The following is an 18,650-nucleotide window of genomic DNA, read 5'->3' as shown; positions in this document are numbered from 1 at the left end:
AGTTATCTAAATAAACAAATTTAAAATTTTATTTAAAAAAAATCAGGTATCACATTCCTTACCTTCTCAATGGGTGAGAGAAGGAATTTGGAACTGAAAATAAATTTTAAATATATAAGACATTATTATTATAATTGGTATTGTTCAGTTGTTTTCAGTCGTGTCTGACCTTTAGTGAGCTCACTTGGGGTTTTCTTGATGAATATACTGGAGTGGTTTGCCATTTCCCTCTCCAGCTCATTTTATAGATGAAGAAACTGAGACAAATAGGTTAAGTGACTTGCTCAGGGTCACACACTAAGTGTCTGAAGCCAAATTTGAACTCACAAAGATGATTCTTCCTGACTCCAGGATTAGCACTCATCCATTGTGCCATCTAGCTGCTCCTATTATGTTATGTATAATATAATATAATATATACAATAACATGTATTTATGTTATACATAACAAATAACATTTATTATACATGCATAAATATGCACATCTATGCATTTCATACATGTATATGTGGAGACACATATCTAGATGTATCACAACTTCCCAGACCTCAGGTTAAGAACTCTTGCTCTAAACCCACCACCAACGAAACTGGCACTTTCTACCTGGCCCAGATGCTCCTGATTAGCCAGTCCTGAGCTTCCCATTCAGAGACCTTTCCTTTTTTCTGAGAGGAAGTGTGGCCTAGTGATCGGCGAGAGGGATGGAGTTGGAATCAGGAAGACCTGGCATCCATCCCAGGTTCACAGAACTGCAATTGGAGGGTCCTCAGAAGCTGTCCAGGCTGACTACTTCATTTTACAGATGAGGAAGCTGAGGCCTGGGGAAGTCAGATCTTTGTCAAAGTGTTCCAGATGGTATCAGAGATGAGATCTGAACCCAGCTCCTGACTGAGGAGGGGTTAAAATCCTACCTCCTCTTCTCACAGCTACATGCCCAAGGGCAAATTATCTATCTGAGCCTGAGTTTCTAAAATGGTGGCAGGAGCGCACACACTGTTAGCCCTGTGAGCAGTTACAAACACTGCTGTAACAGGTACTTTACCCACTGGGAAAGGCCAAGTGCTTCGAGTCCTGGGCCTGGAGTCAGGAAAGTCCGAGTTCTAATTACTAGCTGTGTGACCCTGGGCAAGTCACTTTACTCTGTTTGCCTCAGTTTTCTCATCTGTAAAATGAGTATAATAACAGCACCTACTTGCCAGGATCGTGGTGAAGATCAAGAAGAGATAACAATTGTAAAGCGCTTAGCACAGTGCCTGAAACATAATGAGCACTCTATAAATGTTAGCTATTATTTATTATTACTATTATCCCTATATCTGCCACAGTTTGGGGCTCAAGGAGATTATGTAAAGTGCTTTGCAAACGGTGAAACACCACTGAAATACTAGTTATTATTTGGTTACACTATTTGTAATACGAAAATGAACTTGTAAACTCTGATGCCATTCTTCCTGATAAAATCCCAAATCTGACCGAAATGGTTCTTTTCAAGGTTTAATCAACAATTTCTGAAGGCAACAATGGCAAGGAAGAATGCCATCCTCAGACGGTCCTTGGCCTTTGATGGAGGCCGCAGGGCGTCAGAGGAGTCTGAGCAGCATCCTCTTCTGTCCCTGCCCCCTCCAGTGGCCTCTCCCATCCACTGCATCAGAACAAATGACAGGCAGGCAGCACCATCTTCACTCACTGCCCCAGTGGGCAGATGGACTGGTAGGATAACACCAGCTCCCTTTAAAGGAGCCAGGCGGGCTGAACTTGGTGCACCCTGGAATTCTGGGGTTCTGCTTCCAGCCCCGTGACAGAGGAGGGGCTGCTTTCAGAAATAAAACGACGCCACCTTTTCTTGGGAAAAGTCAGTGTCTGATCTCCTAATATCTTCTTCCACTGGATAGAAGGAAAGATTGCCTCAGAAAACATTTCATTTCTTTACAAGTATTTCCTGGTTGGCACAGGCAGGCCCAAGAGTCGAATTTCATTAATCATAAAGCAGCCCTTTCTTCCCCCACATTTTTAAAAAACTTCTTTCTTTTCCATTTGGCAAACATTTGCATTATTTTTTTTTTTTGACAGAATTAAAGATCTCTCAATGGTTCTGTATAGGAAAATATTCACTTGCGTTTTTGGACTCAGTAAGGAAGGACTGGGCAGCATGAAGTTGAAGTAAGGATGTTTTGGATTAAATAAGACCTCTCATCCATTAAAACAAAACAAAACAAAAAATAAAACCCATCCCCTGAAATCCTTCTCTTTCTCAAATCACATCTCTCTACAGAGATAAGTCTGAGAGAACACACTGACTAAGAATGGGGAGACTGAATGTGTTTGGAGTAAAATTTAGCCACACCCAGAGGCCTTGGAGAGAAGCAACAATGCCAGGTAACAGTGGTTACCTGGGATAAATACTTAATGCTGACATGATTACCTCTTTTCTAAGGGAGAACTATTGGTTCATTGTTCCCCTTAAAATATTTAGCAATAACTATCTCTTCATTCAGAATGAACTGGAAAGGCAGCTTTCAGGAAAGCTATCTTCCCCACTTTCTAGTAAAAGGATGTAGAGTAGACAAACAGGATTCAGGGATACCTGAATGAATTCTGTTCCCACCAGGGAGTTCCCCCGGAGATTAGAGTTCAGGAAGGAACCTCATAATGGTTTAGGGTTCAGAGGATCTGAATTCGAATTCTGGCTCTGCTGTTTACTATCTTTGTTATTCTGAGTATGTCATTAAACCTTTCCAAGACTCAGTTTCAGCCTCTGTTAAAAAGTGATTGTATTGGAGCCAAGACTTGAACCCAAATTTCCTGACTCCAAATCCAATGCTCTTTCCCTGGCACTAGGATATTATATCCAAGCTTAATAGGGAGGTACTGGATCTAGATAATACTATTCTGGGTTGACATATTATGGGGGTCAGAGTCACAGGGGAAGATTGAGAGTTGAAAGTCATTTTAGTTTAATGGGAAGGGTCTATAAATTAATAAATTGAAATTGGATTAGAATCAAATGCTAATTGAATTTGATTGGATACTGTCTGATAAAAAAGCTTAGTTCCAGAGGTGAATGAACCATCCATCCATCCTTCCATCTTTTATCTTGAAGAGCAGGTTTGCTCCTTTCCTTGGAATAAAGAGTACCATAAAGAGTACCAGCAGTTCTCATACCCCTTTCAGAGGGTCAGTGAGGTAAAAATTATTTTCATAATCATACTAAGACACTATTTCCCTATTAAAATACTCCTCCCTTTTCCAACTACTTATCTGTGTGAGGCTGGATTCTCTTCCTATACTTCAACCAAAATAGCATATTGCAACAGATTGAATGTGGAAGAGCAGATAAGAATCCAACTACCTTCTATTAAGCCAGAAATTAAAGAGATTTGCAAAAATGAGTAAAATGATGTGATTCTTCTCACTATTTTAAAAAATATATCATTTTTAAAAAATAATAAAAATATGTTACTAATGAGTTTAAAATCTATTAATAAATACTTTAAAATTTCACCAGTTTTCATTTCTAATATGGTAAACATTGATATATGCAACATAAACAAAAGCTCTCTGGGGTCCTCAATAATTTAAGAGTAAAAAAGTTTGAGAACCACTGCTACAGGCAGATCAGATAGGAATGGGAAAATATAGAAGATTTGGATGTTAGCCTAAAGCCTGGTGAGAGTTATGATAGGCTTAGAAGAAAATTGTCCATGGGGACAGGGGTTAGATAAGGAGAGAGGGAGACTAGAATATTAAAAACAAAACAAAACAAAACAACACCAAACCACAGGTTAAGTAGGAATGTCAAGCTTAGATAATTTTTTACATGTTCGATAAATCTCCCATACTTTCCCCCAATTTTTCCCACAAAGCAATTAGCAATTCTCTAGCTGAGTGGCATGCCTGTTCTCTTTAACATGGTTGCCAAGACAGATTTTCCTGGCCCACCAGACAGAGCGGCTCCTGGGATGGTTGTATCAAAGCTACTCACCAAATTTCCCTGAAGCCACTCTTTTATGTAGGCTGCAGTGGGCTCTGGGATCTGACCCCGGAGGGCTTCTCTTTCCTGAGGATCTCCCAGCATCTCCAATGACAGCTTCAGGTCCTCAACGAGATGAAGTACTGGGAACATGTTCATGTATGGGGATTGGGAGGGCAACCCAACATCATAGGCACCATTGCTGTGTTCGGCAGCCGATTTGGTGCCTGGAATAGAGGAGAGGGAGTGAAGGTTAGCCTTACTGCAGCCAGAACCTGAATATAAATATCTGCTTAAAAATGAGAACCAATGTCATCAAAGAGGGTTCCTAATTCCCAGACAGAACTGTGTAAAGTAAGGCTTTTTTTTTTCCTGAGCCTTCATTAAAAATAATCATTTCCCAAGAAATAGGTAGACCCAGGACCCCTAGGAGTATGGGAGCACCGTCTTCTCCCCATCAATACCTCCAGCCCAGCTCTTATAGTCATCATCCAGGGAGGCAACATCTGAGGCCAGCTGTCTCCACCAACTGCCAACCAACTGCCCCTCACAAAGCCAGCAAGCAGAGGGGGTGGGGAGGAGGGTCGGGGGAGGGAGGGAAGAAACTAAAGGCAGCATCTGCCAGGCAAGGCAAGTCACCACTACCGCCATTGACCACCATTTCCCTTCAGATTCTTATCTAGACAGCTCAGGACTCTGAACCTAAGAGAATGATGATGCTTCTGGCCCACTGCCCTCAGCCGTCATCCTGGGAAACAAACCCTATGGAGACGAAGCCTGGCAATTGCTTCTTCAAATGCTATTGCCACAGCTATTGAAAACCCAGAAAAAAAAGTTCTTGCCACCAAAGTCCTGGGCAACGTTAAATTATTCAACATGATAAAAGATGATGACAATAAGAATAACAACATTTACATGGCACTTATGTCCCAGGCACTGTGCTAAGTGCTTTACAAATACTATCTCATTTGATCCTCACAATGACCCTGGGAGGTAGATGCTGTTATTCCCATTTTATAGGTGAGGAAACAGAGGCGAACTGAGATTGACTTTCCCAGGGTCACGCAGCTAGTAAGCGTCTGAGGCTGGATTTGGATTCAGGTCTTCTTGACTACAAGTCCAGTGCTCTATCTACTGGGCCACTTAGCTGCTGCCCCCATCAGAAAATTATATATATATAAAATGACATGAACACAGATGCTTTACCATAAGCTTTGCCTGAGGACCATGAGACTTTCCATCTGATTTTCAGTGGAAACCTTTCATGGGTTGTCTCATTAGAATGTAAGCTCTTTGTATCTGACCGGCAGCACAATGCTATGCTCATAGTAAGTGCTTAATAAATGCTTTGTTCATTCATTCTAAGACTCAAGTCCTTAATCAGTCCCTAGGGATCACTACTTTTTCTTTTAATTGTTTTTTCATTCTGAACTTAATAAACAACTGGTTATCAGTCAATAAATATTTGTTAAGAGCCTACTATATGCCAAGGACTGTGCTAATCATTGGGAACACAAAAAGAAACAAGACAGTCCTTGCTTTCAAGAAATACAAATCTCTAATAGGAAGGCAACACACAAACAATTCCATACAACCACTCCAAACAGGATAAATTGGAGCACTTTTGTATAGAGTAGAACAGAAAAAGGACTGTAATGTCTCCTTGGCTGGATCCTCCCCGGATCACGTCCTCTGGCTGAACGTGGTCCTCAGGGTTCTGTCCTGGGTCCTCTTTTCTTCTCTCTCTAACTGCTTCACTTAGTGATGGTCTCATCAGTAACCTTGGATTGATTTACCATTTTTATGCTGACAATTCTAAAATCTACCTTTCCTGCCCCAATCTCTCTGCTGACCTCCAGTTTTTTTTTTGTTCTTTGCTTTTTGGTGAGGCAATCAGGGTTAAGTGACTTGCCCAGGGTCACACAGCTAGTAAGTGTTAAGTGTTTGAGGCTGGATTTGAACTCAGGTCCTCCTGGCTCCAAGGCCAGAGCTCTATCCACTGCACCACCTAGCTGCCCCTAGTTTGGCATTTCTAACTGCCTTTAAGACATCTCAAATTGGATGTCTAGTATTCATCTTAAACTCAATGCGTCCAAAACGGAACTCTTTATCTTTCCCCCTAAACCTTCCCTATCACTGTGGAGAAAACCACCATTGTCCTCCTAGATCAGGGGTGGGGAACCTGCTGTGAGCCTTCTAGGTCCCCGGGTGCGACTTTTGACTGAATCCAAGTTCTACAGAACAAATTCTTTTATTAAGCGAATTTGTTTTGCGAAGTTTGGATTCAGTCAAAGGGCAGCACTTGAAGACCTACAGGGCCACACATGGCTTCCAGGCTGCAGCTTCCCCTCCCTGTCCTAGTCCTTCTGTCCTTCAGGTTCCCAACCTAGAAGTCATCCTCACTTTCTTTCCCCGCCTCCCCTCCCATCCAATCTATTGCCAGGGCCTGCTGATTTCACCTTTACAACATCTCTCAAATACTCTCCAGTCTCTGGTCCTCCTCCAACAGCCTGGTGATGGATCTGTTTGTCTCAAATCTCTTCCCATCCTCCATTTAGCCACCAAAGTGATTTTTTTAAAGTGCAGATCTGATCATATCACCACCCTACTCAATAAACTCCCAAGGCTCCCTATTGCCTCCAGGAGCAAATACAAAATGCTCTGTTTAGTATTCAAAGCCCTGCATAACCTAGCCCCTTCCTACCTTCCTCATCCATACATATGCTTTGATTCAGGAATAATGGCCTCCAGACTGTTCCACAAACAACATACTCCATCTCTGGTCTCTGGGTATGTTCTCTGGTTGTCTTCCCACGCCTGGATCTCTCCCTCTCCTCTGCTCTGACTACTGACATCCCTAGCTTCTTTTAAGTCCCAACCAAAAATCCCATCTTCTACAGGAAGCCTTCTAGCCCTTCTTAATTCCAGTGCTTTCCCTCTTTCAATTATTTCCTGTTTTTCCTGTATATAGTTTGCTTTGTATAGATTTGCTTGCATGTTCTCTCCCCTATTAGACTAAGATTATCTTTTGCCTCTTTTTGCATTCCTAGCACTTAGCACAGTGCCTGGCATATAGCAGGCACTTGGAGTTTTTCAGTCATGCCCAACTCTTTGTGACACCATTTTGGGATTTTCTTGGCACAGATACTAGTGAGGTTGGCTATTTCCTTCTCCAGCTCATTTTACAGATGAGAAACTTAGGCAAAAGGGGTAAGTGACTTGCCTAGGATAAGTGTCTGAGACTGGATTTGAACTCCCAAAGATGAAGCTTCCTGACTCCAGGCTCAGCACTCTATCCACTGCTCCACCTAGTTGCCCAGAAGATGCTTAATAAGTGTTAATTGAATGAATGAAACTGAACAGCCATTATCTACAACACACTGTTATTTTTAAGTATATTACATGCAGAACAACTTATATAATAATACTGTAAAATAAACAACTTTGAAAGATTTAAGAGCTGTGATTTCAGTACAAACACCAAAGATGATTTCAGAGGACCTACCATGAAGAATGCTAGCCACTTCCTACCAGATGACTGATGGACCACATACATAGAGAAACATTCTTGGATGTGGCCAACGTGAGAACTTAGTGCTTGACTACATATATGTGGGAGCCTAATTTTGTTTAATCATCCTTTTTAGTTTCTTCTAGTAATATTAAGGACTATTTCTCCAACCTAAAACCCTTCCCCAATTTTTCCCTTTAGAAAAGTGGATAGAACAAAAGTTAAGGCATTTCTTTTAGAAAGGAATTAAGTGGGATAACCAAATCTGGTCAAGTCTAGATAGGATCAAGGCCTCTCCCACCCACTTGAAGTAGGGGTCTCTTTTTTATTCAAGGTTAAGATACTGATCTCAGGGATGAAACCCTTTTCAGTCCTAGGAGAAGTCCAGGAAGGAATTGAGTACAGAGAACAGTTATTATTCTCAAATGTTAACCTCAAACTGTATTATAACCTTTATATAAATATACATATGACCTTTTCCTTATTCAAGATTTTTATAAATGTTATCTCAAATAGTCTTGGTGTAGACAGACATATTACAGGGCATGGGGGCATACCACATTTTGAATATCTCTCTTTAAGCTAGAAATGACTTAGATATAGATTAATGTTAAATTCAATTAATTTTTTTCTAGCAGAATTGAGCCTAAAAATGCATAGTACAGTATTAATATTCCCCCCTCCCCCAATATTTATTTCAAGGGCTTTGTTTTTCCTTTTTTTGGGGGAGAGAGGGAGAAAGCAGGGTGAAGGTAGGAAGGAGAGATAATAAATATTGGTTAACTTTTTAGAAATAATTTAATTTAAAGATTATATCATATATTCAACATGCAATTTCCAAATCTCTCCTTTTCTATGATTTCTTTTGAAGTTCTTTTGGTTCTCTTCCGTAAATGTTAAAAAAAAATGCTTCAATGATTTTTTTCTTTCCATCTTTTTGGTGATAACTCTACCTCTAGCCTTTCCTCTTAGGTCCCCCCATAAAATCTCTGTAACAAATATGCAGCCAAGCAAAACAAAACCCCACATTGGCTATATTCCAAAATTTATGTCTCATTTTGCATCTTAAATGGTGCAAAAGGTGGGGTGGCATGCATCATTATCATTTAGACCCCTGGAATCAAATCAATACTTTTTTAGTGAAATATAGCTAGACTAAATTTCAATGGCACATCAGTAGAAAAACTTTTCCTATCAATATCCTAAATATGTCAGAGAAAAATACATACGAGAATCGGAAAAAAACACTAAATCATGAGATTCTCTGTCCAACACAAGATATGAGAAAATTATTGAAAGACTATGGGACACTTGGATAATAAAAATATTTGACTGAAATAAATTAATCTCATTATATTTCTATACTCATAAGTGGAAAAATCTAGAATTTATTTCCTTTTGTATTGTATAATGGTGGTACAAAAGGCTACTGAAAGCTAAGGGCTATAGGGGCTGAAAAAGGTTGGGAATACTGTACTTGGGAAGAGTATATACCTGCAAGTAAGATGTTATTCAGTTGTTGTGGTTGTGTTGCAACTCTTTAAGACCCCATTTAGTGTTTTCTTGGCAGAGACACTGAGGAAGTTTGCCTTTTCCTTCTCCAGCTCATTTTACAGATGAGGAAACTGAGGCAAACAGGGTTAAGTGATTTGCCCAGAGTCACAAAGGTAGTAAGTGTCTGAGGCCAAACCTGAACTCAGGTTTTCTTGACTGCAGGCCCAGAGCTCTATCTTGCTCTACCCACTGTGCCACCTAGTAGCCCATCTATAAGCCTAAGATCTCCAGAAAGGATGCTAGGGCTAGCATGAGCTTCCCAAACAGGAACAAATAAATACCCAGTGGATGAAGTACCTAACTTACCAAAGTGATTGGGGATCAAAGGTAGTGGCAGAGAATAGAACACTGAGGAAGAAAGCCCAGGAAGTGTGGTGGCTCAAGATGGTGGTTGGTGAGAAGGAACTTTAGAAAGCATATGAAAAATGGGATTCCAACGCCCTCTTGATTAAAGAAACTGATGGCCTAGGAAGATGAGTTAGTTCATGGAGACCTAGGACCTCACCTAAGGTATCAGTATTAAGGATAAAGCTGATATGTGAATACTACTAAAAGGCCAGTGCATTTCAGAAAGTATAGGTTAATTTTTCAAACTCGAAAGCGTCAATTCAATTCAACAAGCATTTACTGTTGAATTAAATAGAAGAACAGAATGAGAAATTATAGATAATGTAGACATCTGAAGTTCAGTTCATTATCACATAAAAAAAAAATCTGACATTACCTGGAACATTCCTCATCCTTGGTCCTTTGTGATGGCTATTCCCCATATTAGAAATGATCTCTCTCTCTCTTCACCAGTGTCTTCAGTCTGTCTGGTTTTCCTTCAAAATTCAATTCAAATCCCACCTACAGTAGGAGGTCTTAGCAGGTCCTCCCCACCCCTCATTGTCTTCTATTTACACAGTATATCTGAGATGTGCTCATAGGTATTTGCATGTTATCTCTCTCATTACAAAGTGAGCTCCCTGAGGTTACAGATGGAGTTTTGGCCTTCCTTGGTATCCCCACCAACAAGTATCTGTCTAAAACATGCTTTTCAACTAACTGGACTAAGTCACTCTGCAAGGAAAAGTCCTCTTCCTCGAGGCCAGGCTTGGTCATTATAATTTCACAACATTCAATTTCTTTAATTTTTTTTTTTTTTTTTAGGCAATCATTAAGTGACTTGCCCAGTGTCACACATCTAGTGTCAAATGTTTGGTCTGAGGCCAGATTTGAACTCAGTTTTTCCTGACCTCAGGGCTGGTGCTCTATCCACTGCGTCCCCTAGCTGCCCCATGCAACATTCAATTTCAATAGTTTTGTTTTTTTTTCCTTTCCATCTACACAGTTAAATGCAGGGTTTTCTCGGTTTGGGGACCTTTACTTTGTATCCATTCATACAGATCATTTGGCAGCCAGGTGGCTCAGTGGACAGAGCACTGGGCCTGGAGACAGGAAGACCTGAATTCAAATCCGACCTCAGGCACTTAATAGCTGTGTGACCCTGGCCAAGTCACTTAACCCTGTTTGCTTCAGTTTCCTCATCTGTAAAATGAGCTGGAGAAGGAAATGACAAACAACTCCAGTATCTTTGCCAAGAAAATCCAAATGGGATCACAAAGAGTCAGACACAACTGAAAAAAAAAAAAAACAAAACTAGTCAAGAACAACAAATAGCTCTTTCCACGCTTCTCAATATTCATCACATCCACCATTTCTTACATCACAGTAACACTGTTACATACATTTGTGTACACAACTTACTTAGCTAATTATTAACAAGAATAATGATTTAATTAATTGATGGGCATCCACTTTGTTTCCAATTCTTTGCTACTACAAAAAGTGCTGCTATAAATATTTTGTTCTATATCGGGCCTTTATTTTTTATCATTTATCTCTTTGGAGTATATACCGATGAGTGGAGACTCTGGCTCAAAGGGCACGGATATTTTAGTTTCTAACTTCACATGATTCCAAATTGCTTTTCAGAATGGTTGGACCAAGTCACAGTTTCACCGACAAGTACATTAGTGAGCTCATCTTTTCACAACCCCTCCAATGGCTCTTTCTATAATTGGTCATTTTTGCCAATTAGCTGGCCACAACACGAAACCTTGGAGTTGTTCTTTTATTTAAGATATTTATTAATATCTTATTATTATGCATTTCTTTTATTATTAGTGATGCAAGGCATTCTTTCATATGATTATTAACAGTTTGCATTTTTCTTTTGATATCTATCTGACCATATCTTTTGACCACTTCTATTTTAGGGAATGAAGATGGAGTATTAAAAAAATGAAACCATAATTCTTTATTACATATAGCTGGTTTTTCCTTTTAAGTATATAATAAATTTAATATTTCACTTTTAAAGCTATCCTGCTTGTCTGTGTTTCCTTCCGGCCTTTTGTTCTCTCCTGTGCATTTAAAAAAATGCTTCAATGTCCCTCTTCCTTTTTTTGGGGGGGGGAAGTGCAACTCTATCTCTATGTGCTCCCCTCCCAATCAAAACTATTGTAGCAAATATGCATATTCATGCAAAACAAATTCCCCTATCTGCTAAATCAAAACATGTGTGTTTCGTTCTGGACCTGGTGACTATCACCTTTCTGTCAGGAGGAAGGTAGGATGCTTCAACATCAGTCCTGAAGAACTGGGACTAGTCATTGCACTGAACACATTTCTTAAGTCTTTCAAAGTTGTTTTTTATGACCATGTTGTGATTCTGTAGATTGTTCTCTGGTTTTGAGTCAGACATTTTCAAGGCAATTGAATATTGACCAGATTCCTCCCTATGCCTTCATTTACAGAGACCAGAAACTCACTCCCCTTTGCAACTGCTGCTCTGCCTGGTTTCAACAAGATGTTCCCCCACACTAGTATCCCCTGATGTTCTCCTTCCCCTTTCCTGCCTCCTTTTGTGTGGCTCTCCCTTTAGATTGTAAGCTCCTTGAGGGCAGGGTCTGTCTTTTCTTTTTTTATGGATTGTACCCCCAGTGCTTATCACAGTACCTGGCACACTGTAGGCCCTAAGTAAATGTTTTGGATTGGATTTGACTCAATTGTACCCAAAATAAAAGGGAGCAGGCTTACTTCTACATTTCAAATGCTATTATCCCCAGGGGGACAGGGTAGCATGCCTGAAACAATGATGTAGTCTAGGGAAAGCTGGCCTGCAGACTAGGGTCTTTTGATATGAATTTTTTCAGCAGCATCTCTTTGCAGAACCAATCTCAACAAAGGTTTTGCGTGAGTGTGGGCTGGAGTCAATCTCTGCTGAATAGATTTTTTTTTTTTTTCCTGAGGGAGGCCAGAGATAGCTGGCCTGGTTCCTTACTGACCCCATCCCTAGGGAACTGTGTTTCCTGGTTAGAAGCCATGCTGGTGGTTTGGCTGTGGACCCTGAGCCAGTTGGGGATGGAGAAATTCATCTTGATAGGGGTGATGCCAATACTGTAGCTGATTTAGTACTTTAGGAAAGATCCAGAAGGCAGTAGCAGCGTTCCTTGAACTGAACCGTCCTTACCAGGTGAACTCACTGTTCTTCCATCCCTCCTGCCCCTAGAGGCCACAAGCATAGGCCTTTTAGTAGGTCAGGAGGCATGAAAGCCTAAGCTGTGAAGTTGTGGTTTGAAGAGATTTGCCACACTACAAATATTTGAGCTCAGTTCAGCAAACCTTGATTGAATATCTCCTAGGGGCCCATGGCACAGTGACAGTGGAAGCATGAACAGGGTGTGCATATTTCATCACTGCACACATCACAGCCTACAGAATGTAAGCTCCTAGAGGGCAGGGCCTATTTCTTTTTGTTTGTTTGTTTTTGGATTTACTGTTCCGAGCACTCCGCAAACACTCAATATTGTGCTGGCGGTATTAAAAAACAAACAACAACAACAAAAACTTAACCCTCTCCTCATCTTTCCATTCCCAGGATGAAGCTCCTCCTCCTTCCCTCTCTGAAGTCAATCCAATAAACATTAAGTGCCTTCTATGTGCCAGGCACTGTGCTAAGCTCTGGGGATACAAGAAAGAGGCAAAGGACAGTCCCCGTCCTCAAGGACCTTACAATCTCACAGAGGAAATAACATGCAAACAAGTCTATAAAAAAGTAAGCTATGAGGGGCAGCTAGGTGGCACAGTGGATAGAGCACCTACCCTGGAGTAAGGAGAATCTGAGTTCAAATCTAGCCTCAGACACTTGACACTTCCTAGCTGTGTGACTCTGAGCAAATCACTTAACCCCAAGTCCCTCTCCAAAAAATAAAAAAATACTGATAACATTTAGTGGATAAAGCACAGGCCCTGGAGTCAGGAGGACCTGAGTTCAAATCCAGCACTAGCTATGTGACTCTAGGCAAGTCACTTAACCCCAACTGCTTCACCAAAAAAAAAAAAAAAAAAAAAAAAAAAATTAAGCTATATACAGGATAAATAGGAAATAACTAAAATAGGGAAACATTATGATTAAAAGAGTTAGGGAAGGCTTCCTATACAAGGTGAGATTTAGTTGGGACTTAAAGAAAGCCAGTAGTCAGAGGGAGGAAGGAGAGAGTTCCAGACGTGGGTGTCACTCAGAGAAAATGCCGTAAGTCCTTGCCTCTTTCCTGTGATATTGCTGAATTTGTGTCAAGTGTTAACCAGACTGATCTCTCTTCAAAAACTAGGTTTTCTAGCTTCCATGTCTTACTTGATTACTGACTTTCTCACCTGTACACCATTTGCTCACAAGATGAGGATGCTATCCTATCCACTTGGCCTGTTCCCTCACAGATTCCAGGGGCCTTCACATAACAACTGCTAAAACTTTACCATATTTTCCTCCATTTGAAATATGGAATCAGATGAGCCATCTGACCTCCAGAAGTAATCCTGTATCTGTTTCAACATTGGGTTTAGTGACCCTTCTCTGCTGACAAGCCAAAGCACACAGATACAGTCAATATTTGTCCTGAAAGGGTTTTGTCAAAAATGTACTTTATACTCTGAGGGTATAAAGGCATAAAGAAATGCACAGTTTTCCTTATGGAGATATGAAATGGAGCAAAGTAAGACTTAGAAAGGAGATTACATGGGGATCTTGACATGAAATGGACATCCCAGAAGAGTTTGTATTATGACAAGGTCCTTTGAGAATTTTAGTACCTAAGGGGCTACAGCACCAGGTGGGCCTGGGTTATACCACACTGTCCCTGACTTGTGTAGAACAAAGATGTAGCTCCAGTGATCCTTGCAAAACTAATCCCTGTCATGTAACCTCTATAGTACCCAGCCAATGGGGAAAAGGGGAAGGAAATTCGAATGGGGAATAGGGAATAAAAAGGTGTGAATCTGTCTCCAAACAAGTGCTCTGACACATGCAGGACGCCCAGCCTTCCCAGGTCCTTAATAAAGCTTCTTCCTGATTAAAAAAAAAAACAAAAAAACAAAAAAACAAACTAATCCCTGTGAAAAAGCAGGTACCTTATCCTGCTTCTCTTCAGAGCTAAAAGGGTGAGGATGGGTGAGGAATGCTAGATAAAATGTCACTTTTTTAGATGTCTTAGTTCCTTTAGCTAAACCATCTTTCCCACTCTTTGGGAGGGGAAAGAGGAAAATATGTTGGGAAATGTGGGCGATACAAAACCAAAATGTATCCATTAAAGTTTAATACTAATGTTCCAGGTTCCTTTTTTTCCTAGTTAATGATGGATGGCTCATTCCCTACCCCCTTCCAATTTTATTTCAAAGTAGTAAATACTAAATAATCGTCATGATTACATTCTTCTGACTTTGACATTGTGTTCTTCCTAGATGAAGGAAGATAATACTCTTGGGAGGAGAGAGCCTGGAGAAGGAGCTGGTCCAGAACAACTGAGTCTCTTGATATACCCTGAGCAGGCCCCCAGTGATAAGAGTTCACAAAAATCACCAATCAGAAAATAACAGATTTGGAAGAGCCCTCAGAGGCTACCTAGTCTAACTGAAACCTGAATTAGAATACTCTCTATAACTAAACAGGCGGTAAGAAGAGCCCTCCAGTATTAGAGAGATCCCTGGAATGAGAATATAATAGCATCATCAGAGAAGAAACTGATCTAAGCTTCCAAGAGGGTAAGGTTTAGTCATAGAGATGGTGGCAGGAATTGAGGCATGCTTGACTTTTTTGTCCCCCATACTGGTCATTGGCTTAAGAGCAAGGAAAGTGGAACTGAGGGGCAGGGTTGCCTTGATGACTTTAAAACAAAGGGTCTAAAAGCCCACCTCTAGGAGAGTATGGAGAGTTCCAAGTTAATTTAGAGGTAGTGGCCCAGAATGAGGGAGAAACCAAGAGTCTGGACTTGTAGGACTTGGGATCTTTGGAAAGTCCTTGGGGACTTGAAAAAGCAGGCAAAAGAAAACTTGGGTGTTCCCTATATCAGATTACATATAGCTAAATAGCAGGGATCAGGCAGATAAGTGGCTCAGTGGAAAGTGAAGTCAGGAAGATTCATCTGGCCTCAGACGTTTACTGGCCATGTGACTCTGGGCAAGTCACAGAACCCTGCTTGCCTCGATTCCTCGTCTGTAAAATGAGCTGGAGAAGGAAATGGCAAACCACTCCAGTATCTCTGCCAAGAAAGCCCAAATCCAGTCATGGAGAGTCAGACAAGACTGAAAGACAGCTTAACAACAACAGTGATCAGGAGATCATGGACAAGAATGGTAATGGGATAAAAAGACACAGTGGAAAGATCTCCGATTGTGGAGACAGAAGACCTGGACTCAAATTCTGCCTTTGAGGCTTACTACCTGTGTGACCTTGCTCAAGTCACTTCAATTCCCCAGGTCAGGTTTCTCATCTGCAAAATGTGCAGGGTTGGGCAAGCCTTGGGGGCCAGTTCCAGCTCCAGATATACAATCTGAAGATAAAGTGCTTCAGATAAAGAGTTTAAAGCAATACCTAGGGAGGGAATACTTATAGTGATAAGATCAGGAATCCATTGAAAGACTGCTGCCGTCTTGGTCCGAGGTCACAACCAAATGGCTTCCCACTCAAAAGTGAGGCTCAGGAAAGCTTAAGGTTCCCCCTCTTTTCTGGAAGGAGAAGGAGTAGAAGCAGAGCTTGAGGAAAAGCTCACAGCAATGACTATGACTTTGATAATCCATGTCTCTCAAATTCTTTGTATACCTCTTCTATAGTCCTAGCAAAAAATCCTCTGTAAAGCTGAGGTAGGTATGGGGTCCCCTGACTTTGTTAATTATGATATATTTGTGAATGATTTCAAGTAACCTGTCAGCACTGGAGGCAGAGACAGCTGACCTTTATCACTCAAAGGCATGCAAAGCACTTTACACACATGAGATCACGTGTGTATGTATGTGTATACACACACATATATATGAACATGCATTATATAAATATATTTGTTATTATACTTGCAACACAATTTATATATTAATTTGAGCATAATTAATTTTGGGCTTACTTAGGCATGATTCCATCTTCAAGAAAAAGTAAACGTGCATAGAAAAAGGGGACCCCTTCACAATAGCTCACAAGCTGCAATCCTTCTGATGTTCTTTTCTACAAGCAAACTTCAGAGTCCTTTCAAGGTAAAGTGCCATATTATGGCATATTTTGTGGTGCAGTAGGACCCACGGGTAGAGGACGGCTGGACCTACTCTCCCCACTCTCCTACCTTCTATTAAGGCCAAGGCCCCCAGCCCTGGAGTTGCTGTTCACCAAGGCTCCTCATCTTGCCCACAGCTACTATACTTTGTCAGTCCTGGCCCTTGGCAAAGATGGAGGTGGAGAAAAGGATGAGGTTCACAGGCCTAGTAGCAGCCTAAGACCGAGGATACCTCCACTATATTGGAGTGTTTATGTGGGGTATATGAGGTGTTCAGGAGGACTAGCCCCTCTGGTGGGGAGGGGTTGCTCAGTCCTTTTCAGGGCTGTTCATTCACCTTCGGTGTCTACCTGATTCACCTAACTGTCACCTATGGCTCCAAGAAGCTGTTGCACGTGTAGCAGCTACACCCGTGTAAACCATCTCGGTAGATGGACTCAACCAGGTTAAGGGTATCAGACAGGCCTCAAACCTGTCAGTGTAGTAGGGGGACAGCTACCCCAAACGTGTGAAGACTTCCCTGAGGAATGGGTGGATGAGAACAATTTGTTCCAATGGCCATGAAGGCGGCTGAAGCAGCCGCTATGGAGTGGTCAGAACTTGGTCAGACATCAAAGACACCAAGGTCATCACTGCATCCTGGGCCATGACCAGTCATCTTGACTTTGTCTTGCCATTGAACTTCAATGACTCAGGAAGAGAGAGTCAGGCCCACGACGTTGTGCAAGTCTGCCTTACTTAAATCCAATTCATGTACAAGTCAAGACATTGGTCCTCTTCAAAATGAAGGACAAATAATAACAGTGTTTATGTATTTCTTAACCATTTAACAGGTATAAAACTGTGCTACTGTTTTAAAAATTAAGCTTCTATCTTTTTTCTAATGTCATTATCTGGTGTGTCCCAACCACATTTTCTCTATAAGCTCTGTAGCTTTTATTTCTTGATTTGACATAGTGAAGTGGTTTTTAACACACATGTCAAGTAAGTCATGGTGGAACTGGCTGTATAGAGCGCAGGGAGAGGGAACTAAGTGGCTCAATGGATGGTTTGGGACTTGCAGTCAAGAAGACCTGAGTTCAAATTTTGCCGTAGATATTAGCTGTGTGACTGGGCAAGTGTCATTTAAACTCTGTCAGCTTTCCTCAATTGTAAAATGGGAACTATAAGTAGATAACGATAGTAACTTATCTCTCAGACTTGTTGTGAGGGTTAAATGAGATAATAACATATGCAAAGTGCTTTGAAAACCTTAAAAGCACTGTACAAATGCTAGCTATTGTTGTTGTTGTTATAACCTCATGACAACCCTATGAGATGGTTATCATTCCCTTGGGTGCAGCTGCATGGCACAGTGGATAGGGTGTTGGTCGTAGAGTCAGGAAGATTCATCTTCATGAGTTCAAAACTGGCCTCAGACACTTACTAGTTGTGTGACCCTGGGCAAGTCACTTAACCTTGTTTGCCTCAGTTTCCTTATCTGTAAAATTAGCTGAAGAAGGAAATGGCAAACCACTCCAGTATCTTTGCCAAGAAAACCCTAAATGATGGAAAAACAGTTGCTCATGGGTAGGCTGAGCTAATATAATAAAAACAACAATTCTACCTAAGCTAATTTACATATTCAGTGCCATACCAATCAAACTACCAAAAAATTATTTTATAGAGCTAGAAAAAATAATAACAAGATTCATTTGGAATAGCAAAAGGTCCAGAATATCAAGAGAACTAATGAAAAGAAATGCAGAGGAAGGTGGCCTAGCTGTTCCAGATCTTAAATAGTATTATAAAGCAGCAATCCTCAAAACTACCTGGTTGGCTAAGAAAAAGAGTGGTGGATCAGTAGAATAGGTTAGGTATGCAAGAAACAGTAGTCAATGACTGTAGTAATCTACTATTTGATAAACCCAAAGACCCCAGCTTCTGAGATAAGAACTCACTATTTGACAAAAACTGCTGAGAAAACTGGAAAAGAGTATGGCAGAAACTAGGCATAGACCAAAATCTCACACCATATACCAAAATAAAGTCA

The 18,650-nt window shown here is 40.9% G+C and overlaps 1 protein-coding gene across 9 annotated transcripts in view; it reads right to left on the bottom strand.

Annotated features, from left to right (window-relative positions):
- The window catches only part of LOC114023465 (liprin-beta-2-like), a 198,018-nt gene that overhangs the window by 107,831 nt on the left and 71,537 nt on the right, over positions 1-18,650 (bottom strand). For 6 of the 9 annotated variants that reach the window (XM_027836096.1, XM_027836099.1, XM_027836100.1 and 3 more), the window contains exon 3: positions 3,983-4,197. The exons of the other annotated variants lie outside the window; for them this stretch is intronic. In XM_027836096.1, the coding sequence (XP_027691897.1) occupies positions 3,983-4,197 (215 nt within the window). The remainder of the gene's footprint in view (positions 1-3,982; positions 4,198-18,650) is intronic. 9 annotated transcript variants of the gene reach the window in all.

Source organism: Vombatus ursinus, unplaced genomic scaffold, assembly GCF_900497805.2.
Source record: "Vombatus ursinus unplaced genomic scaffold, bare-nosed wombat genome assembly UNPS02014818.1, whole genome shotgun sequence".
In the NCBI taxonomy this organism is placed as follows: Eukaryota; Metazoa; Chordata; class Mammalia; order Diprotodontia; family Vombatidae; genus Vombatus; species Vombatus ursinus.
This window is presented reverse-complemented; position numbering and strand designations above follow the sequence as displayed.